This window comes from Furipterus horrens, unplaced genomic scaffold (genome assembly GCF_987537825.1).
Source record: "Furipterus horrens unplaced genomic scaffold, mFurHor1.1.pri manual_scaffold_3, whole genome shotgun sequence".
Classification (NCBI taxonomy): Eukaryota; Metazoa; Chordata; class Mammalia; order Chiroptera; family Furipteridae; genus Furipterus; species Furipterus horrens.
The window spans coordinates 146,606,884-146,631,264 of record NW_028327173.1 but is presented as its reverse complement, the minus strand read 5'-3'; the positions used below and the strand labels follow the sequence as shown (position 1 = coordinate 146,631,264).

Below are 24,381 nucleotides of genomic sequence, written 5' to 3'. Positions count from 1 at the left end.
TCCCTACAGCCATATTAGGAATCGGGTAGAGCCAGGATTCAAAACTCTTGGCTATGCCAAGTCTAGGTCTCTTTTCACTACTACATAGCTGCCTCTCATAACATGGATGGGCAGGAAGTCTAGAGAAATTTTGATTCCACACTGATCAGTACAGAGCAGGGACCAGAGCCCAGGTAACTGCTTCCTGGCTGTTGCTTTTTTCACTCTTAGCTTCCTGCTTTCCATATGATTGAATTTATTTCCCTCCTTGTTTTATGTACAGTTGAACCTTTCCCTTCTCAGATAGGATGAGTTTGGAGAACTATAAATATTTTAAGGGAAGAGATATTGTTTGAGAAGCAAAGACAACCTTTAAGGCTCAATTGCTTTAAACTGGTGTGTGATGGTACATTTTCAGCCTGTGCATGATTTTTTTAAAAAATTAGGAACCTGACCTTAAGGATGATGATAGAAATATGGAAATAACTCCAGGGGAAAAGGTACTTCGGAACACCAAAGAACAACGAGATCAGCAAAATCGGCTGAAAGAGATAGATGCAAAGCTGAGAAAGATGAAGGAAAATGTGGTAAGTCTTTTTTAAGTTGAAATTTAATTGTAACTAATGATTGTATTTAAAAAGGTTCCAGTTTCACTCATTGGTTTATTTTGTTCATTAGATTCCTCTTAAAAGTGATATCATATGGCATTTGTTTTTCACCAACTGGCTTATTTCACTTAGCCTAATAGTCTCGAGTTCCATCTCTGCTGTCACAAAGGGTAATAATTCCTTCTTTCTTTCTGCTGCACAGTATTGCATTGTGTAAATGTACCACAGTTTTTTAATCCACTCATCTACTGATGGGCACTTAGACTGTTTCCAGCACTAGGTTATTGTAAACAGTGCACCTATGAACATCAGGGTGCATAAGTTTTTTGAATTGGTGTTTCAGGATTCTTTGGGTATATTCCCAGCAGTGAAATCTCTGGGTTATATGGCAGTTTCTCTTTCCTTTGACTGTTTTATGTGTTAAATCAGTCAAGAGAACTGACATGGAAATTTGCCAGTTAGAATTTGAATGGAACTATAATATGATTTGTAGAACTTAAAGGAGTATTATACTTAATTTATGTGACATAATAAATTTGTGAAATACTATCTGAAGTCAGAATAATAATCTGTATGCCTAATATTCTTTTTACACTGATATAAATATCCTTTTTTGTGGAAAAATTTGGTAGTTGCTCTCTATGTAAGTATCTTTATATGTCAAACTTATCACTTAAATGTCGCCACTTTTTGTTCATAATTCATAAAATATTTCTCACTAATTTTATTAATCCTTCTTGAACCTGTTTCATGTTTTTATAGACTTGCCATTTAAAGACATAGCATTGCCGATAGAGAAAGCTCTTAAATGAACTAAGTTGTGAGCTGATTAATATTCTGAACCTATTAAAAATACTCTATAATACTGTGATTTTTCCAGCTACCTGTAAGATGTTTCCAACTGGATGCTTGACTTTTACTTAAAATTAAACATGACAAGGCTGAACTTGTGATTCTACTTACATCCTCTCTTGCAGGGCTGGTTTTGTCATAGTTACCAGCGGTACCTACCTTCCATCTTCTACTAAATTATATTATCTTGGGTGATCTTCAAGCCTCATTACGTTTTAACCAGTCTGTCAATTTGTTGCTGTATCTTACCATAGTTCCTTATGCCTCTTCTAAAATCTTTTTTGTCCTGACTTGTATCACCCTTCTCTCAGCATTGCCACCTCCTGTCTAGCCACTTGTAACCTCGTCACTCTATTCTCTCATTTTTCAATTTTATATGCTGCTCCATGGGAGAGTCATCAGATAACTGATTTTGGTTAAATTCTGATCTCCTCAGAGCTCTCCAGGTGTATGTACCAATCCTGACTGAGATTCCTCACCCCTCACTAACACATCCTTCTGAACTGCTCTTAACATGGACAGCAGCACTGACCTGGAGCCTCAGGGATATCTAGGTCTACCTAATCAGTCAGGCAGCACATCTAAAGTGAATGAATGTGTTGTGCTTCTCTTTATAATTCATTTTTATGGGAAATTTAATGGGGATTCTATTTCAGGGAGACTATTTTTACTTTTGGAGGGATTTTATTTTTCTCCTTGAGTCTGTAGATATGGGGAAGAAGTAGAAGTAGTAGGAATGGTTAGGAAGTGTAAAGGAGCTTTTGGCCAATAGTTGTGGTGGTGGAAATGGAGCGTTTCAAAGTTGATGTGGCAAATAGAATGTGGTTTGACTGGGTTTGAAAATTGTGGGAACTTCTTACCCCACACCTGCCAATCCAAGGCAGGCAAAGCCCGTTACTCTCTATAAATTTGTTTTCCTGGTTTCTGATAATTTATCATATGCCTTGAACATGTATTTCATCTTTTCTACCATGTCTCTATCATTATTTAATTTTTGACTTAAAACCTGGGTCCTTTAGAAAATCTTATATTTTATTCCAGTGCCATATGAAAGTTGGCTAGACTGAAAGAGACATGATAAATATCAAGAGTAGGTTGCTAACTAAGTGGAAAAGAAAAACATATAAATAGAGAAGTGCAATTATTGTGTGCCTACTATGTGCCAGGCACTATTCTAAGTACTTTACAATTTACCAACATCTAATTTTCATAACCACTCTAAGATGTAAACACTATTGTCTTCATTTTATAGATGAGGGAGTGGAGGCACAGAGAGGTTGAGTAACTTCCTCAAAGTTATATTGCTAATAATTGGAAGAGAGGACTCAAATGGTTAACTTTAACAACTGTGCTTATACCACCTTTCTGATACCGATTTACTCCTCATGATTAATATTGTTTTTTGATAATTGAAGTGTGGTAAGTTTTTTATAACCAGTAACATTCATGGGAAAAAGGTTTGGAATCCCTCATATAAATGATAATTTCATAGTTTCATATTTTATGGCCAATACTTTCAGAAACTGGTATCTGATCAACAAAGGCACATGAACGTTGATCTATATTGTCTTTATGTTTTAATTGCTTAGTTTAACAGTTATTGTATTGTGTACTGTATGTACTTTTGAGGGAAGAGATTACGTCTACTTCAAACTCTGCAAAGCCCATTATACTTCACAAGCCTTTAGATGATTTGTGGATTGGGAATCTGGAGACCTGGGTCCTTGTTTCAGTGTTGTCAGTGCCCTGCTCTGTTACTTCAAATAACTCACTTAGTCTAGTAGAAACTTGATTTGTTACTTTGAAATCAGGGTAGGGTTAGATCACCTTGTCCTTTTGCCTGTGATTCTTGGAATACTTATTTTGGTGAGAGATGATATTATTTATAGTATCTAAAACTCAGTATGTGGGGACTTCCAGCCAAGATGGAGGCCTAGATAGACATGCTGGGTCTCCCTCCACAGCTAAGAAGAAATACAACTATTTCAAAACTAGAGACAACCAAAAGTCCCAGAAAATCCAGCTGTATGGAAGTCCAACAAACAAAAATATAAAGAAGAAATACTCATCCAGACAGGTAGGAGGGGCGGATCTGGGGCAGAGAGGATGTGGCATGGTGGCAGCAGTGGTGGCAGCAGCAGAACATGTTTTAAAAAGTCGGGAGGGACACCTGGGGAGTCCTCCCAGCACCAGACCCAACCGCACAGCTCACAGTTCCAGTGCTGGGGAAAATAAAGCCTCATAGCTTCTGACTGAAAACCAGTGGGGGTTGGGGGAAGAGGAAGAAAATGGCAGTCTCTCAGCAGAGTCCTCTTGTTTAAAGGGCCCCCATGGTCCTAGAATGTCTGCAGACCCACCCACTCTGGGAACGACAGCCATGGAAACAGCTAGAGAGGTGCCAGTCCCATGCAAAGTGGGAGAAGTGCCTGGAAAAGGGGCGATTGCTGAGCAAGTGTCATTGTTCCCTCTCAGACCCCTCCGCCACATATAGCACCACAACATGGTGAAACAGGTCACCCTCTACTGATGAATCCCTAAGGCTCCACCCCTTACAACCTAACAGGTGCAACAGTTCTACCTAAGACACAGAGGCAAACACAGGAGACTGTCAAGATGAGGAGACAGAGAAGTATGACCCAAAAAAGGGAACGGATCAAGGTTCCAGTGGGAGAACTGAGCGACAAGGAGATAGCCAACCTAACAGATGTAGAGTTCAATACACCGGGGATAAAGATGCTCACAGACTTGACAAATATGCTTAAGTATGGCAAATGCATAAGGGAAGAAGTGAAGGCTATGCTAAATGAAACGAAGGAAAATCCACACAAACCCAATGGTGAGGGGAAGGAAACCAGGGTTCAAATCATTGATTTAGAACATAGGAAGGAAAAAACAGTCAACCAGTACAGAATGAAGAAACAAGAATTGAAAAAAATGAGGAGAGGCCTAGGAACCTCTGGGACAACTTTAAATGTACCAGCATCCGAATCATAGGGGTGTCAGAAGGAGAAGAGAAAGAGCAAGAAATGGAAAGCTTGTGTGAAAAAATAATGAAGGAAAACTTTCCAAATTTGGCAAAGGAAATAGACACACAAGTCCAGGAAGCACAGAGAGTCCCAAACTAGCTAGACCTAAAGAGGACCCCACCAAGACACATCATAATTAAAATGCTGAAGGTTAAAGATAAAGAGAGAATCTTAAAAGCAGCAAGAGAAAAGCAGAGAGTTACCTACAAAGGAATTCCCATAAGACTATCAGCTGATTTCTCAAAAGGAACTTTGCAGGCAAGAAAGAATTGGCAAGAAGTATTCAAAGTGATGAAAAGCAAGGACCTACAACCAAAATTCCTCTATTCAGCAGAAGCTGTCATTTAGAATGGAAGGGCAGATAAAGGGCTTCCCAGACAAGGTAAAGCTAAAGGAGTTCATCATCACCAAGCCATTATTATATGAAATGTTAAAGGGCCTTATTTAAGAAAAAGAAGATCAAAACTATGAACATTAAAATGACAACAAGCTCACAACTATCAACAACTGAATCTAAAAAATAAAAACAAAATCCAACCAAGCAAACCAGAATAGGAACAGAATCATGGGTATGGGGATATTTGGAGGGTTATCAGCTGGGGTGGGGAAGGGGGAGAAATGGGGAAATGGTGCAGGGATTAAGAAGCATATTTGGTAGGTACAAAATAGACCAGGGGAAGTTAAGAATAATATAGTAAAGGGCGAAGCCAAAGAACTTATATGCAGGACACATGGACATGAACCAGGGGCGTGGGATTGCTGGAGGGAAGGGGTTAGGGTTAGGGTTAGGATTGGGGGTACTGGGTGGAGGAGAGCAAAGGGAAAAGAAATTGGGACAACTATAACAACATAATAAAATATACTTAAAAAAAGAATTAAGTGTGAAAAAATAAACCTCAGTTTGTGTATTTCCTAAGTATTTAGTATTAATTGGATTAAATATTCTATTGAAGGTTACTTTTTGAAGTTTAGTAACACTTTTTAGGAGAATGTGAGATTGTGTGTGTATATATATATAATCCTGCTATCTATAAATGAGAGAAAATGTTTTCTGAAAGCTTCTGGAAATAGCTGATTTTACAGTTTTGTGTTATTATCTGCATTGCATAGAACATTGTTTTACATCACTAATTTAGATAGAAGAAGTAATCTGTGGCCATTGAGTTAGTAATTTAAGAATAAAATCCATATTCCATCTTAGGGATGGAAGAAGGAAATAGTGAGCTGTGGCACTGTAGGAGCCCTGTGTGGGGGTACTCTTGGAATCACATGGGTTCCAGGCATGATTTGTCAGTAAAGGATGAAAAAATGACTTAATTCTGTGTTTCAGATGGTGGACTGAAGCTGCGGATGCACATTTGCCATGGCTAAGATTGGTCGAGGAAGTGGGATTTGATTTAGTCTGAAGGTGGTGGTGGTATTTTGGTATTAATGAATCTAGTTAGTAGGAGCTGGGGGAAGTAGGCACAATGAAGTGAAGCTGGGGCTCGCAATTATAGTATAAAATTCAGTGGGCATGCAGGGGTCCTGATCTCCAGCTGCATGAGTAGTGGAAGGATGAGCCAGGCTGCTAGAAGCAAATCTTTAGGGTTCACTCTGTATGAGTCAGGAATGTAATGTAGCTGCTATGCTACACATTAAGAGGGAGATAAGCATAGTGGATCATATTTGGATAGTAGAGTGACAAGGATGAGGATGAGATTTACACCAGGTCATATGACGGATTGTTAGTGGGACTGAGTATATTTAGCCTGGCAAAGAAATGTGTGTGTGTGTTTTGTGGGGAAGAAGCAGTGAGATGGTGTGGTCGAAAAATCACACATGGTCACTTCCCAAAGGGATTTAAAGTACTTTAAGTAATACTTTTTGAAGTATTATTATTTTTTTTATAGTGTAGGAAAAAATATGATGATTGAGAGGCCATAAAGAGACAGATTTCAGACAAATATTAAGGAAGAATTATCTCTGGAAATAGTCTGTTTTGGTTGAGGTTCCTAGTTAGACTGGGTGACACTTTCTGCATAGCTACAGAGGGGGTTTAAGTATCAAATCGGTGTTTGAATGGTTCAGGTCAGTTTCTCCAGCACAAGGAGGCAGTTTGTATACAGCAAATATATGGAGGTCCTGTGCTTTGAGATCTTTTTCACATCTGAGGGGAGGATTTGTGCTGAGCCACTCACCTCTTGCCTAGTTGGTTCCTATGGGGTTAGCAGTTTTGGCTCTGCTCATGGGTATGAGTTCCTTTGTCAGGGTAACTACATATATGGAGATAATTTGAGAATGTAGAATCAAAAGAAAATGGAAAAATCCATGCTCGTAAGATAAACAACATAAAACAAACCCCACAGATAACCTCTCAGTCACTTGCCACACAGTGGGCTCCGGTACCTCTAACCCTGAGTTTCCCATCTAGCTCAGGGAGTCGCTTTCTGTTGTTTCAGGTGCTCTAAAGGCTTCTCTGCCCATTCAGGCTTCTAACCCGACTCTGCTTAAGACAATATTACCACCCTAGGCTATAGTGCTCTACACAAGCTTCTATGGATGGGATGTAGAGGTTATGTTAAGAGGCAGATACCGAAGCGAGACTGCTTGGGTTTGAATCGCAATTCTGTACTTACTAGCTGTGTGACCTTGGTCAGGTCTCCTGATCTCTTTGTGGTTCAGTTCTTTTATCTGTATAATGGGGATAGTTATAATGAATACTTACCTCATAGGCTGTTTTCAATATTAAATTAGTTAACACATGTGAAGTGGTCTGAGCAGGTCTGGCACATTTTAAGTGTTTATTATAAATGTTTATGATTAATATTGCTATTGTTATTATTGATATTATTAATATGGCATTTACATAAGCTTGTTTCTATGAAAGGAAGGGGAGGAAGGTAGTTTAGAGGATGAAACTGAAGAGATAAGCCTTGGAAAAAAGTCAAGATGCCCTTTTTCAGACTTAGGATGAAAGAAGGTAAGGATGGGCCTAGAAAAGCAGGTGTAGAGATGAAGACAAGGTGATAGAGGTCATGTTTGCATGTTCTCATATAGTCAGAATGAGAGGGTAGAGTGGGGATGGGGTCTTGAAGCAGGGTAGAAAAGGACTGGAATAATCTCTGTGAGGATGATAAAAAAGCAGTGGTGAACAATGAAGACAGTCTGGCTGAGGCTGGAAACCATAGCTATGATATGGAGCCGGTCAGCAAGGCGTGGAGTGTTCTCTGACAGCCCTCAGCAGTACACCAAAAATGGAGAAAATGGGTCGTAAGTTGAGGTAGAAGTGAGGGTAGGCTCAGTGATTGCAGGGGAAGATCACAGAGGCAGTAGTAATTGGTGCTACCTATGAGACCATAACTAAAATGAGAAAACAAACAAACAAATATAATGTGTATACCTTAGATATCAGCTATTACCCCTTTCCCCTTCTTTGACCTGTTTTTTATAACTTACTATGTACACACACATTAGAATACCATACTGCTATAAAAAGAATGAAGTAGATCGGTATATCTTGGAAAGATATCTGTGATATATATAATATTAAGGAAAAAGAGCCCATTTCTCAAGACCATGATCAGTATGATTCCATTAAAAAAAATCATAGACATTTTCTGGAACAATAAATATCAAATGCTTAATGGTGACTGTTTAAGTGAGGATAGGATGGATGGGGAGGTGAAAAAAGGAAATTCACTTAAAAGTAAGTTGGATTATGGGTGATTTTTGATATCATTTCTCACACTTTTTTTCCCTCTATTCCAACTTTTCACTATGTATATGTGCTGCATTTGTAAGCAAAATTAATAGTTAAAGATATGGAAAGCATTAATGCATACAGAAGATCACTCTATTATCTTTTCAAGTAGCCTTTATGCATTTAGAAAAAATAGAGTGAGTCATCACAAGGAATAATGTTCAGCTTTACCAGTGATTACAATACATATTCAGACAGCCTTTAGGCACTATATACATTTATCAGACCAGAAAAAACAATGGTAAATGTGATATAATTATGTGTTAGTGAGAATGGTGTGGAGGCAGGCAGCAATATTTGAACGTTGTTGGTAGCTTTTAAAATTGGTTATGTTTTCCATGGAAAACAATTGGTTAATTGTTATAGCTATACCATTATTTATATTTTTGAGCCAAATAATTACACTTTTTGGACTATTTCCAAAGAAATAATACCCAAGGAAAACCAAACCAAAAAAAAATAAGAAATAATTTAAGTGCTCTTAAATAGAATGCCAAAGCAATTTATACCATCCTAACCCATTTAATACTATGGTAGGATAATAAAAACAACGTTATATGGATTTGTCAGTAACTTTTAGTTGGAAATGGGAAATATAAAACAACAATAAAAATTCTAGATAGATTTTAAGAATCAACTATAATTACTTAATGTATATGTATATATACTGATTACATTCTGAAGAGAAATAGAAGAATGTCAGTAGCCTTATTATCTTCCACTTTGTTAAGTTGACTTTATTTCTAAAGAAATGGGAATCATAACTGAAGCAATTTTATTATTTGTTTTATTTATATACATTTTAACCCATTAGTGTAATGATATACATGTTGACTAACTTAAATAGTAACAATAATTCATGTTTGGTCTAATTTTTCTGAGCTATTGAATGTTCCATTGTGATAATAAGACTAAGGGAATTTGTTTAAGAAAATTAAAGAACATCTTCAACTCCTTGGATTAGATAAAAATTCCTTTAATGAAGTTGCATAATAATTCTAGCTTTCACAAATGAAAAGAATTCAGTTTTAGTCCTGCATTTTCCAAGAAAGAATCATCAATCTGTTCTCATCTCCTTGACTCCTTTAGTGATAAAATATTCTCAAAGACGTTTTGTTAGTATTGTTAGGAAAAGCTCTCCACGGTTCCACGCATTCTAAATACATTGCCCATAGGTTTTTAGGTCTTTATTGTGTCTCTTTTTGATTCTCATTTTGAACTTTATTCATTTTTTTCATCATTTGAAGTCTCTACTATTTCTTTCTACATTCTTTCCCTTTTCAGTTTCCTGGAAACCAGTGAGCTTGGCCGTGTTTGGTGAACTGCATTGTCATTATTGCATCAAAATGTTTAGGACTCTTAAGCCTTGTTGCTGGGCATTGTGGATAAGAATGTGGTTCACAAAAGATGATAAGTCCTTCTGTTCTGATTCTTATTTCGACATGCTTTTGCCATTTAACCTGGTATGAGAATACATGGACCCCAATCAGAACATTGGAGGGTTTCTTCTGCTCAGTGAATGGATGGAGGGTCTACCTTCAATTACTAAACATTCCATAGAATCAGAATTATAGAATATGAGAGCTGAAGGGGGTCTTAGAGGTCACACAGACCATTTCCATGGGCTAGTGGTAGACTTGGGCCAACCCCCAATTCTTTTGACACTTCTCCTGTGAACTTTTCATTAAATCCAAACTTTTTCAATTATAGCTGTGTAATTCAGTTAATTTTCAGCCAAGATTTGAAAATGCCTATAAATGTGGGCTTTTTTCCTAAAAGCTTTAAGCTGTTCCCAGCTGTTTACACATCTTTTCCAAATTCAACAAAACTTCAAATAATTCTGACATGTTTGTGGTTAAACTAGAAGACTAACTAGAATGCTTTAGTATTTGCATATTAACTTAGACTTGAGTTGGAAAAGTAGTTATACTCTCTCTGGTGTTATTGTTCAGAACTATAACAATTATTTAATTTTTTTTCATTTGTAAGAGTTCTGGAAGATGGGTAAAATACCATTGATGCAAAACGTGGTATTTTTATAGAGTGTACAACCTTTATTTTTCTTCTGTATGTGGTAGCAGGTGAATACAATAATGATGCAAAATATTTGGTTGTGAAATTTTGAGAGTGGGATTTGTACATTAACAATTAGACCTTAAAAATATGTTCTTATTAGCTAAGGACAGAATGGCGAGCACCTCTGCATCATACAGTAGATGCAAGGAGTAATAATGTCCAGAGAAAATTATTTAAATGACTACATTAACATAGTCTAATAAATACATTTTGAAACAAGTAGATCATAAAATTTCCAGAAGCACTAATACATATTTACATAATTTAATATAGAAATCTTGACAAAACTTCTTTAACTGAATAGTATCATTTAATGGTTGAGAAACAGCTTGTAGCAGTTACAGGTTTAGAAATTATTCTGGAATGAATAAATGAGCCAGTAATCTTTTAAAAGTTATTGGCTGCATGTAATATTTCAATATAGTATAGGATAAGTTGAAAGCATAATCAGCAGTAGTGCTTTGGGAATAAGATGTTAACTGGATGTTTTTCATTGACTGATTTTGTTTCAACTATAATTTTTAGTCTATTTATTAAATACATTAGTATACTCAAATTTTAGTTTCAAGTCTATTTTGAAACAAAAGGAGTTATAAATATATCTTGTATTCTGCCTATACAATAAAAATATTTAAAATACATGAAGGATATTTTCTTCTGGATTATGATTCTTCATATATATTAAGATAATGCAGACTTGATATTGTTATAAAAGGTGTAGGTATTGTGCTATTTCTGAATGATGCAACATATCAAGAAAGTTATCTAAAAGTGAAAATTTTGTTGGCAATTTGTTATATAATATTGCCTGTTTTTTCCCTTAAGCTTTATTGTTGAGCAGAGGCTCTAGAAATAGATAATAAAGCTAGTTAGGTCCAAACATAACTCACCTTTTGCTTTCTGAATTAGTTTTCAAAGTTCATTGGTTGAGGCCATGAGCCATGGATGTGGTTATGTGGAACAAGTGCATGTACATGCTTCAAGAAATAATCAAATAATATCTCATTGAAGGATTTAATTAAATATAACTGTATAAAGTAAAATAAATATTGTAAAAGTTATAGATAATATTATATATATATATATATATATATATATATATATATATATATATATATATAAGGTTCATGCAAAAATAATATCTGATTTCGAGGTCTGTTTAAAAAATGAAAAAGTCCATGGTTATGAAAATATTTATTCATTAACAGAACTTCTTTTGCTTTCTAGTACCTCATTCCATCTGTCAACTAGCTTATAAATGCCACGCTTGTAAAATTCTTTAGGTTTTGAAGCAAAATATGAATCCAGCTCATTTTAAACCTCTTCTCTTGATGTCAACCTAAGACCATCAAAATGGTTCTGTAGTCCCCAAAACAAGTGATAATTAGAAGGAGCAAGGTCAGGACAATAAGGAGAATGAAACGATATTTCCCAACCAAAGACTTTCAAGAAATTTTTGGTGAGTCGAGCTGTGTGAGGATGAGCATTATCGTGTTGGAAGATGACACCCTTTCTGTTGACTAAGGAGGGTCGCTTTTGGTTCAAAGCTGCTTTCAAATGATGAAGTTGTTCACAGAAAAGATTAGCAGTAATTGTTTGATTGTTGTCTAACAGTTCGTAATGGACTATTCCTTCCATATCCAACCATACACTCAACTTGATCTTCTTTGGATGAAGTCCTCCTCTTGGTTGTTGAACTCTTCCTCCTCCTTGACTGATCCACAATTGGCAGCGTTTAACGTTATAGTAAAGGATCCACTTCTCATCACCTGTAACAAGCCTACCTAAAAATGGTGCCTGAAGGTGTCATGAAAGCAATGATTCACAACAAGCAACACACTGTTGCAGATTCTCTGGAGACAGTTCATGTGGGACCCATTTTCCAACTCCTGAAACCTTTCTGATCCTTTTCAGTTGGCGTAGCACGGTTGTATGGGCTATGCTAAATTGTTCTGCAGGTTCCCTAGAGGTAATGGTGGGGTTTTCCGTAACAACAGCTTCCAACACTTCAGAATCAAGTTTTTTTGGATGACCCTCTTTTGGCTCGTTTTTCAAACCGAAATCCCCACTTCGGAAACAGGAAAGCCACCTCATGCAACTTCTTTCAGTCACTGCATCGTCCCCATAAGTGCTCTGAATAGACTTTGCTGCTGTACTTGCATTGGCACCTTTATGAAACTCATAGAATAAAATGTTTCTAATGTGGTCTTTAGATGGGACGAACATGGGTGCAAATATTGTGGATGATTATAAACAAAACCGATAATCTAAAAAAATAAGGTATAAATTAGTCACGGTGACATCAAAAAATTATGAGAAGAGGCACAAATTTGATAAATACTCTTTAAAATTTTCATTTAAAAAAGTTGGACATTACTTTTGCACCAACCTGGTACATATAAAGCACATTTAACCAGTATAGCATTTATGGATATAAAATTAGAATGCATAAATAAAAATCATGACAGTTTTAGGGGTTGAACTCAAGCCTATTATTTGGATGTTAACATGGGTTAACATCCCATTTAATTTCTTTTCTAACATCTAAGGTTACTTTTAGTATCATTCTTTTAGTATATTAAATTCTTGAATGTTTTTTTCCCCAAGGGAAGTGTTATTAGTATTTATATGTAGTCTTTACCCTTAATTATTTTTTTCACCAACTATAGCCAGTTTTTAACAAACCTTTAGATTCTAGATCTACCTCTGGTTACCTTGTAAGGCTACCTCTGACCAGAGCAGGATTATCTAAAGCAATGATCTCAACAGAGATGGTCAGGGAACAGTATATTACTGGTGAGGGCAAGGAACTTTCATAGAATGTAAATCTATATATTTCTTACTTCATCAAGTAAAGCATGCTTGGTGGCATGGTTGATATACATTCTGGCATAGCTCCTTATCTCATAGCAGACTGTTCAAGGACTGGCACTGGCTTTGAGGAGCACTGAGTGAAGGCCCATTCCTGCTTCTCTGATGCTGAGGCTATGGTTCTGAGCAACCAACCTCCTGGATCTCAGTCATCAGCATGTTGCTGCCCTCTCCCTTCTTTACCTTCATCTTACATCTCCTAGACCTATGTTCCTCTTACATAGCGATGTCTTGATATCACTGGATTCTTCTCTGGTTTTTGGTTTCCAGTTCTTTGGCTCATGTGTATTATAGGGAACTGTATAGTGGCCTCCATCCCTGGTTTATTTGGCTCAGAGGTTATCTTTATCAAGTTCTTGTTCTCAACATCCCATAGGATTAACATACCATCTTTCACTTACACTTCAGCTTTTATTTTAAAATATTTATTTATTTGAGAGAGGGGAAGGGAGGGAGAAAGAGAGGGAGAGAACCATTGATCAGTTGCCTCTTGTTCAAACCACAACCAGGGTCCCAATCCGCAACCTAGGCATATGCTCTGACTGGGAATCTAACCAGTCTCCTTTTGCTTTGTGGGATGACATCCAACCAACTGAGCCATACTGGTCAGGGTTGACACTCTAGCTTTTATACTACTGTTTTAGAAGAAAATATATAAGATACATGAAAAAAAATTGCCTATGAAATTCTGCCTGAAAATTTTATTAAAAATACAGTAGTTGAATCTTGATTTATGGTCGTCATGTATTGATTGATCATGTATTAACCTAAATTTATACTTACTGTGGCTCCAACCATATAGAAACTTCAATACATAGCATAACAATAAGGCAAGATGTATTATTATGTAAAGCAGAAATGCAATAGATACACAAAACTTAGCAGACTTGAAGCTGGGAGGTCACAGTGATCCATGTGAGGCTGGGACCAAAACCAAATTCATTTTGTAGAACTGGGATGAGTGTGGAGTTTCCATGGGCATGGAAGGCAATTGGAAAAAGCTGAAACAAAATAAAAAATACAAGCTGGTACTAGGAATTACATAAAGTTTTATACCTACAAATAGGAGAAAACATACCCTTGAAGCCAGCCCCCTGTACCAGATCTCTGAGTGGGAGAGTTCTACTACCAGCTATATGGCAGACTAGACATTTAGAGAAATTCCTCTTAGTAGAGCCAACCTAAATATGATGGATGACATGTATTTCTTTAAAGTAATTTTAAAAGTATGGCCGAACTGGCAGAAAAGTAAGGGAATTTCTTGGAGGACAGAGATTACAAAATAGTATGAATCAGGAGGGGTAGAACCTGGAGGGAGCATTTGTCCTCAAGGTATTTGTTGATCTCCCATTGCTTAAAGCCTGGGTTTTAACAGACCATGTATAGGGGATTCAGGAGACAGAGCCTGAGGATGAGGAGGCCAAATCAGAACTCTCACATAGAGTTGGCACACCAAATGGTTAAAACCTCAGTGAATGAACTAGGAAAAATCTGATCTGAAGAGGGAGGGGTGGAAATTTGTATCTACATATCTGTACCTTTGTCTGTGTCTGTATCTGTGTACATCTGCTTTGGTTGTGGTGGAATGGGAAACAAAAGTCTCCCATGCATGAGAATTCCTAACTACAAGCCTACATGAAGGTAGGTTTTGGGTTTGAGTTCATACTACTTTTAGGACTTGAAAAACCCCGAGTTGAATTTTAGTTGACACTGGTTTTAGGTTGGTAGTACTCTTGGCTTCTGGTAGAAGGAAAGGGAAATCTCTCTGGAAAAACACAGTTTAAATCTAGACCTTAAAGAATTTCCACAAATAAAGTTTGAGGACCATGAGTCCATAATAAAGCTTCCCCCACCCCCAGCACATAAGGAAATAAGCCACCAAAGCAATAGTTAATAGAAAAAACACACTATAGAATCAGTTCCACATAGACTACAGTTTGGAACAGTCTATTTCAGAATGTAAAGTAAGTCTGTTAAATATATTTAAAGAAATAAAAGGAGCTTTTGAGAGTTTGGCAAAGGAAGATTTGAAATGGAACCAATTAGAACTCACAGAAATGAAAATATAATGAAAGTGGAAATTCCTGGAGTTAGACCTTCCTTGATCTCTGCACGGAATCCTGGCACTTACACTTATTTTCCCCCTCATTTTTTTTCTGTAGATTTTCTAAAGCATTGTATCATCCCTCTAGTGAGAACAGTACCAGTATTTTCAAATAAATCATAGAAATGTTGTTATGCAGCTTTTCTGGAACAGCATATCAGCCTCAGAACAGATTCTACATTTGCAAGACTACATCACTATTATTTTTTTTCTCAGTAAGATGGATTTTTTTAGCTCTTTATCTGCTTTTTTTACTGCCTCTCCTAACTTTAAAGTGTTAGCTCTTATTACTTAAACTTTTTACATTGAACAGTTTTTAATTGGAACACACACTAGATTTAATAAAGAAAGGTACTCCCTGATAAATTAAATTTTAAAATAGACTTTATTTTTAGAACAGTTTTAGGTTTATAGAAAAATTGCACAAAAATACAGAGTTGTTGTATATGCACTTTCAGTTTTCCTATTATTAACATCTTGCATTAATATGGTACAACTGGTAAACCAATATTGATACATTATTATGAATTGATGTCCTTATTTTTCATTATGGTGCATATTTTGTGTTGTACAGCTATGTAGATTTTAACAAATGCATAATGTCATGTTTCTACCATTATAGTCGTCGTCGGCAGCCGTCCGTCTCGAGAGACGATGGTGTAGCTTCTTAAGAGTCTATCTGCACCGCCGAGAATGGTTGTGCAGTCCAACTCAGAAGTGACACAGTATCTGTCTCCTCCCGTGTTGAATCGACATCTTGCGATGACGCTGGAGTGTCCTCTCCAGTGAAGCTGAAGCTACAGAGCCTGGGCAGGGTGATATGGAGGGTCTGCTGTTGCCCATGCAGCAGACACCCCCCTCTCTTCGCAGCTGAAGGGTCCAAGGGAAAGACGGAGTCAATACAGCTTGGCTTCAGGTGCGCCGCAGGAGTTGCCGGTGTTGACTACAACGTCAAACCGCCTTAGGGACTCCGGCTCCGGATTTTCTGTCGGGGTTTACTCCCTTAGCCTTTCCCCTGAAGAGGTATGCCGCAAGGCAGCGGAGGTTTTTTGGAGTCAGACTTTTCCTTCTCTGATGTGCCCTGACTGGAAGATCGAACCAGCGATACTTAGCTCGCAGGCCGACGCTCAATCCACTGAGCCAAACCAGCCTACCATTATAGTATCACAGAATAATTTCATTCCCTAAATATTCTGTGTTCAACCTATTCATTCCTTCTCCTATTCCCTCAACCCCTAGCAACTACTGATCCACAATTTCCCCTCTTATTAACATCTTGCTTTAGTGTGGTACATTTACTGCAACCAATGGGCTAATATTGATACATTATTATTAACTAAAGTCCATAGTTTACATTAGGGTTTACTCTTCACGTTATATATTCTATGGATTTAAACAAATATATGACATGTACCCACCATTACAGTATCATACAGAGTACTAAATAGTTTCATTGCCCTAAAAATCACCTGTGCTCCAACTATTCATCCCTCTCTTACTCTGCCTGAATCTGTGACAGCCACTGACCTTTTTACTGTCTTTATACTTTTCCGGAATGTTTTATTTTTACTGCCTTCATAGTTTCCAGAATGTTATATTATTCCAGTTGGAATAATGCAGTATACAGAATTTTAAATTATCTTCTTTCACTTAGCAATATGTATTTAAGATTTATCCATGTCTTTATGTATCTTAATGGCTCATTTCTTTTTATTGATGAAAAATATTTCATTGTATGGATGTACTACATTCATCTACTAAAGCACATCTTGGTTCTTCCCAAGTTTTAGCAATTATGAATAAAGCTGCTAAGAACACTTGGGAGCAGGATTTTGTGTGGACACTCGTTTTCGACTACCTTGGGTAAATACCTAGGAGTGTGATTGTTGGATCCTATTGTAACCTATGTTTCACTTTGTAAGAAATTGCCCAACTGTCTCCAAAGTAGCTGTGCCATCATGTCCCACCACCAAGGAATGAGAGTTTCTGTTGCTCTTTATCCTTGCCAGCATTGGGTGTCAGTGTTTTGGATTTTAGCCATTCTAATAGGTGTGTAGTGGTATCTTACTTTAATTTATAATTGCCTTATGACATATGATGTCGAGCATCTTTTCATGTGCTTATTTATCATCTGTATATTTTACTTACTGAGGTGTATGTTCAGATCTTTCCCCATTTTAAGACTGGATTGTTTGTTTTCTTATTGTTAAATTTTAAGGGTTCTTTGAATATTTCAAATGGAAGTCATTTATCAGATATATATTTTGCAGATCTTTTCTTCCAGTCTGTGGCTTGTGTATTAGTCTCTTAATGCCCGATACATTTTTCACTGCTTTAAGGAAGGTATATATCTCTCAAAAAGTTCTAGAATATAATTTAAAAACAATATGGAATACTAGAGTTTAAACAATATTTGTTTGAATTAAAGTAATTGCTCTTTTCATAGGTCAAAATATGATAAGAGTATTTGAAATTCTGTATACTTTAATAGAAGCCAAAAATCTTTCTCCACAGTTTTCTGTGTGTATACTAATTAGTAACAAACCATTATCTTGTCCTTGAGATAATACTAGAAAAAAAATTAAGCTCATATTGGAATCAAATACAGATGTACATGTTGTAACACACAGCTTTAATTTTCAAAGGCAGCCCCAGTTATTCTAAGACTTCTGGCTACTTAAAGATATGTTTTAAATGGGAACTTACTTGTAAATGGAACAAAACTCCCGTGTTCTAATTTTTGGTTTAGGAAATCTGTCCATTCTCTGCAGAAGCTCAAGAAACTTTGTGTTACTGGATTCTGCTGTTAAATTTATGGGGGTGGGGCAACGGGCTGCGTAGTGAAATGAGTGCCTTGTGTAGACACTCGTAGGCCGTCTTTCTTCTTTGCTCAGAAAGCCATAGGACATCCTTTCACATAGTTGTAATAGGTTTTTCTGGACCTCCAAATGAAGAGCAATGGGCTAATTATTGTTTTGAGGGTTATAATTCATGATCAGATTTTAAAACCATGCTGATCAATAATGTTGCAAGATTAATTTTAATTGTTCTGTCAAATAGAAAAAAATCCAGATTCAATTAAATGCAAACAAATTTTTATGTATTTAATATGTATAAAACTGTCTTGGAAGGTGAGGTATAGAATCAAGCTATAGAATCAAAGGTAGAGTATAGAACTAATAAATACGATAATATAAGGCAAAATAAAACAAGTGACATGAGAGGAGTGCGAAGAAAATGTTATATTTGTTCAAATTAGAGAATGATTATAGTGGAGGGATCCGGAAAGGCTTTGTAGAAAATGTGAAATCTAAGTTGAGTGAGCAGGGGTTCACGTTGTGTAGATGGGGGCGGGTGTTACCGAAGGAAGATACTTTGTGGAAAAGGGCCCTATGTGAGAAAGCTTGGGTCATTTTAGGGAACAGTAAGCAGGAGAAATAACAACTATGGCTAATCAGATAAACTTTTGACTTTATGCTAATGACACAAAGATACATGACATTTCAGACACTTGAATCTTGCTTCCACAAGAATTTGAACCAGGCTTTCTGTGGGGCTCTTGTTTGGGAGCAAGTCACTTAGGGAGCGCCCCTTGCTGCTGGCCCAGCAACCACAGCCAACACAGCTTTTCTACCTTCAACTTGGCATCAGATACTTTAACACTTGTGAAACATTAAAAGCTATGTTTGTATGTTTATTTTTTAAATTAAAAAGCCCTTCTAGTAGTGGTGATTGAGATTACAAAGAGGATAAAGACAGTGGTGCCTAGTAACAGCACCACTTCAGAGAGATTTTAGAATGGAATGTCGAGTTTGCCATTAGGCCAGATTGTTGACAGGAGTTTGGAGGTTTGCAAATGACTTGGGACAAAACTCCTTCTGTGATCAAGGGTCTCCTTTTATCCGGGTTGACGGAAAGGGAACAGAGGAAAGTAAAATAATAAAAGTAGAATGGGGCCATATTTAATAGCAGCCAGGATAACATTTTCTGAGCAACTGCTAGATATGATCTGAAGTGTGCTCTTAGAATTTTTTTATTAGTGTGTTCATTAAACTTTTATTATCAACAAAGATGATGCTGAAAGTTAATATAAGGACTATTCAAACAAGTAAATTTCAGTAAAATGAAATGATTCATATAATAGATGTTACATTCTCAAGGCTTCTATTACCCCAGTTTTGTGCTCTACATTAAGGTTGTAGATTGTGTTGGATTTTTCTGTAATCTTCATCTCTGTAGGTATTTTTCTCTCTCTTTCTATAGTTATGGTAGACATTACCAATTGCCTTCCCTCTGGAACAACCATGTGCTTAGTTAGAAATCCTCACTGTCCCAGATTCCTTTATATTTAGGGATGGTCATGTGAACCAATTCTGGCCAATGAGATAAAAGCAGACATGTTCTGATAAAAAGAGAAAGACTCACTGACATATGCTTTTTGCCCATCATGCTTTCTCATCTTAGTCAAGCGTAGAAATACTGCCTGAACCTTCGGGTGGCATTCTGAGATCACAAGGGCCGAGCAGGATAGAGGCAGTGGTGCCATCGTGAACCTACTGGTCTGCTTACCTCTGACATATTTCTTAAGCAAGAAAAACAAACTGGCCTTGGTTATTGTCAGACAGGTTGTCTGTTTTATTTTATGAAAGCAATCCCAACTGATGCAGTAACCTACTTCCAATCAGATGTAAAGTGGTTAACATTTCATGCTAGAGCACTGGGGGAATTAAGGGAATTACCGAGTTTTGCTGGGAGTTACTAGGACACTTCTATGTGTCTGCCTTGTTGGAAGTGAGTTTCAACCCCAAACTGAAAACTAGCATCTTCCACCACGGGGAGCAGACCGTAACCTTTCCCTATTGGTCAAGTGTATGTGGCACAGAGGACAAAACATCCAGGGGAAGTACCCTGTTCACAGGTAGCAGAGAATGCTCAGATTAAAGCAGCATGGGAGCTTCCAGTAAACACAGTTATTTATCGGGGAAAGTGAATAATTAGTGTCAGGCATTTTGTAGAATGTGGTGGAGGGAGCAAACTTCCTGCAAAATGCCACTGGTGAAGACCCACTATTTACAGTTAGAGAAATGGTAATAAGGATACTGATGTGATGAACTAAATTCTAGACCAGCACTGTACAAAGACATATAATGTGAACTTTGAAAATGTAAAAAGATAAAAACTGCCCTGGCTGCATAGCTCATTAGGTTGGGGTGTCATCCTGTGCACCAAATGGTTGTGGGTTTGTTCCCCAGTCAGGGTGTGTGTAGGAGGCAACCAATCAATGTTTCTCTCTCCCCCACCAACTCCTTTCTCCCTCCCTCGCCCTCCCTTCCTTCCTCTCTAAAATTAATGATCATGTCCTCAGGTGAGGAGTGAAAAAAAGGTAAAAAGAAAAAGATGAAATTACATTTAACTCAATAGACCCCAAAGATTGTTTTGATATGTAATCAATATAAAATTATTAATGAAATATTACATGTATATATATATATATTTATATTAAGTTTTGAAATCCAATGTGATCCGTACTAATCATATTTTAGTTACTCAATACCCATATATGGCTACTGATTGCTTTATTGGACAGGGCAGTTTCAGAGAACAAGGTAATTTATGTGTTATATAGATACATTTATTCTTTTCTTTTTATCCTCACTCGAGGACATACTTATTGATTTTAGAGCAAGGAGAAGGGAGAGAAGGAGGGGGAGAGAAACATCAATTGGTTGCCTTTCATATGCTCCTGGACCAGGGACCAAACCTGCAACTCAGGCATGTGCCCTGACCACAATTGCAGCCTTTCTGTTTGTAGGGACAACACCCAACCAACTGAGCAACACTGACCAGGGCCATTTATTCTTTATGAAAGTGAAAAAATTTGCCAATATTCTAATTGTCTAGGGTTTTAGAAGAAACGGGCATTAGTAAATTTCTAGAGAAGTCTAATGATGGTGAGGAAAAAGATCCTATGGAAAGTATCCCCCTATTTTTTTAAAGTGAGTGATACCTGTGTTGTTAGATATGATCTAAAAAAATGATGGCTAAGAAACGAAAATTAAAACAAAATATTTATTGAAACCACATGTGTAATCTTGGAAACAAAGAATGCTATTTCACCTCTTGTGTATATTAAGAAGTAGGAAACTATTTGTTTCTTTTCAGAATAATTCACAATGTATCTAAAATGGTGGGACTTCATTTAACTTTTATCATTCAGTTAGTGTAGCCTTTTCCTTCTTTAAATTGGGAAAGATGAGAGAAGACAAATTTGGAGGACACAGAGAAGGATTTATTACTTTGTTTTTCTAGTTGTTGAGCTTGATAGCAACTTAATTTGTATTTCATTCCTGATGTTAGAATATCTCAATAATCTTTCTTTGGGCATTATATTTGGTAATATGATTATTATTTATCCCAGTTCTTTTAATTAACGAAGTATTATGAAGTTCTCTTTATTTTCTTTTTGGTCAACCAGCATCAGATACTCTACCAGTGCAGTAGTCTGATGTTTCAGGCCCTGCCTCCACTGAAATACCTCTCACATTGGAAGTACTAGAGAACATTTTTAAAGAGTCTCTGCTGACATACAAGATATTCTAGTGTTTTTTTTTTCCATAAATAGAAACATGCATTGTGAAGACAAAGTATTCTCCTGTTTCCAACTAGAAATAATAGATTACTGCTTCTAAAGCTAAAGAAGGAGAATTCGTTTAAAGATTTCTTTTTAAAATTTTCAAAATTAAATTTATTGAAAGATTTCTTTAATTATAAAGTAATTATGCAAACCTGGTAACAACTTAAATTTATTTTCATAGTGAAAATGGATTTTTAAAAATAGAGTTCAGGCAACCCAGAAAATATAGAGGGGAAAATCACCCATAATGTTACTTCTTAGAAAAGTGATCTATAATACAACTGTAGTTAACCCATGCCCATTGTCTTGCCTGACATTTTTTTCTATTCACAGGCTCCCCGCGTGCTCAAACTCCCATCACAACACACAGACACCCTTCTCTCCTCTCCTCTCCCTCTCCTCTCCCTCTCCCTCTCCTCTCTTCTCCTCTCTTCTTCTTTCTTCCCTTCCCTTCCTTCTGTCTTTGTCCTTTTACAAAACTGGGATTATATTCTACAGACATTTTATAGCCTGCTCTTTCATTCAACAATGCACTGTGGGCAAATTCCTAAGTATATACCAACCCCATCATTTTAAATAGTATGCTATATGAGTGTGTGTTTGTTGAGTCAGTCCTCTGGTTGTTAATTTGTAGTTATGTTTAGTGCTTTTGTTATTATGAATCATGATGCACTGAGCATCCTTGTCTGTGCATTTGTTGAATTATTTTCTTAGATAAATTCCCATGTGGATTTGCTGAGTCAAGAGTATCTGTGTAAAGAGTTTCCATCTGTTGCCAAATTACCCTCCAAAGATGATGTTTAATTTATACTTGTATTAACAGTATTCCAGAGCGCTATATCTATGCCAATAGAGCTATTGTTAAAAAAAATTGCCAGTCTGTTAGTTTAAAATGGTATTGTTGCTTTAATTTGCATTTTTGGTTACTAGTGAATTTGGACATGTTTCCAGATGTTTATTGGCAGTTTGTATTTCCTCTTTGGTGGATTGCCTATATGTATCTCTGTTCATTTTTTAATTAAAGTTTTTCCCCTATTTTATATATAGCTATCTTTATATATTTAGAACATATACTCTTTGTTAGATACATTACAAATTTAACTATTTCCAAATGTTTATTCTCTTTATGGTTTTCTAGTATTAAATTTTTTTGCAAGGTACCTTTTTCCTTGCTTATTTTTATATAGTCATTTCTGAGAAATATGTGTTGATTGTTGCAACTTGTTTTGTGTTTCTTGAAACGATCCATTAAACTTATTTATATCCTTTCATGCCTAAGCTCTGTATCATCTCTAGAGTATGTTTTGAGTAAGTAATGTCAGGAAATCACCCTCTAATTAAGTTCTTGCTAAAGTGCCTGTTATTAGCTTTGAAGTTTGCAGGTAATCTCTTCTTAGGTACATTTCTCGGGATTTAAGGTTTAGATAAGCAGTGACATATAACAACATAGAAGAATGTAATTTCTTTTCTTGAGGGAGTCTGCTTTTAATGTTTTAATTTAATGTTAACAACTGAGAATTAGCAAACTCATTATTTTATTTAGTTTATCTCTACATTCTATGAAAACACACATGATTAACATCAGTGGTCTGAGATTATCCTTCAGAAAATTTTCTGAGCCAGTTACTCAACCAATATGCTATCATTGGTGAAATCTTAATAATGTATTAAGATTTCTAACACTTGTTAACTGATACTGTATTGTATACTTGAATATTGACTATTCTTGTCACAAAAAAGAAATTGTGACTATGTGACAGGATGGAGGTAGTAGCTAATGCTATGGTGCTAATCACTTTGCAGCATATAAATATATTAAATCAACACTTTGTACACTGTAATATTATACAATGTTATGTGTCAATTATATCTCAGTAAGTGGGGGGAGGGGGAAAGATTTGATATTCATGACAGTTGACTTGATCTTCATGACAACCTTGGAGGTAGGTGTGACATAGCCTTCATGACCTCTGTTATAGGTGAGGTGCCAAGACGTGGAGCTTTAAGTGACTTGCCCATAAGCCATATCTCCTGACTTCCAGGAGAGTTCTTTAAACATACAGAGCTTCTATCATCAGTATTTGATCATAGCTCCTCAAACAGGTGATATTAGAAGGTAGTACCTTTGATTTTCTTCTTTGTATGTGCCATACTTTTTTTTAGGATTTGCAGAGCTAGCCTTCATATATTTGAATAAATTCCTTTCCCTGAGAAAGGAAACAATATAGTTCTACCTCAAATAAATTGTTAAAATACTTGAATCTTACTCTGGCAGATATTTTGAAAAATGAGATGTAGCCAATCAGCTTGATTCCTTGGCTAAAAAAATAGGCTTTCAATAGTGTGGGAAGTCTACACAGAGTGGTGTCTTTACCCACTGGCATAATTTTGGGTATGAAAGTAACGTGGTAGCATTAATTTGACTATAAAAGATAGTAACATAATAAATTTATGTCTTTAAGAATTTAAAATTAAAAAGGAAGCAAAAC

At 36.4% G+C, this 24,381-nt stretch overlaps 1 protein-coding gene across 3 annotated transcripts in view; it reads left to right on the top strand.

Moving 5' to 3' along the window:
* The window catches only part of FSIP1 (fibrous sheath interacting protein 1), a 184,874-nt gene that overhangs the window by 56,306 nt on the left and 104,187 nt on the right, over positions 1-24,381 (top strand). For 2 of the 3 annotated variants that reach the window (XM_090271952.1, XM_090271951.1), the window contains one exon: positions 426-566. In XM_090271952.1, coding sequence (XP_090128078.1) covers positions 426-566 — 141 coding nt within the window. Of the gene's footprint in view, positions 1-425; positions 571-24,381 lie in introns of all 3 variants that reach the window. The other variant, XM_090271953.1, reaches the window with a different exon arrangement.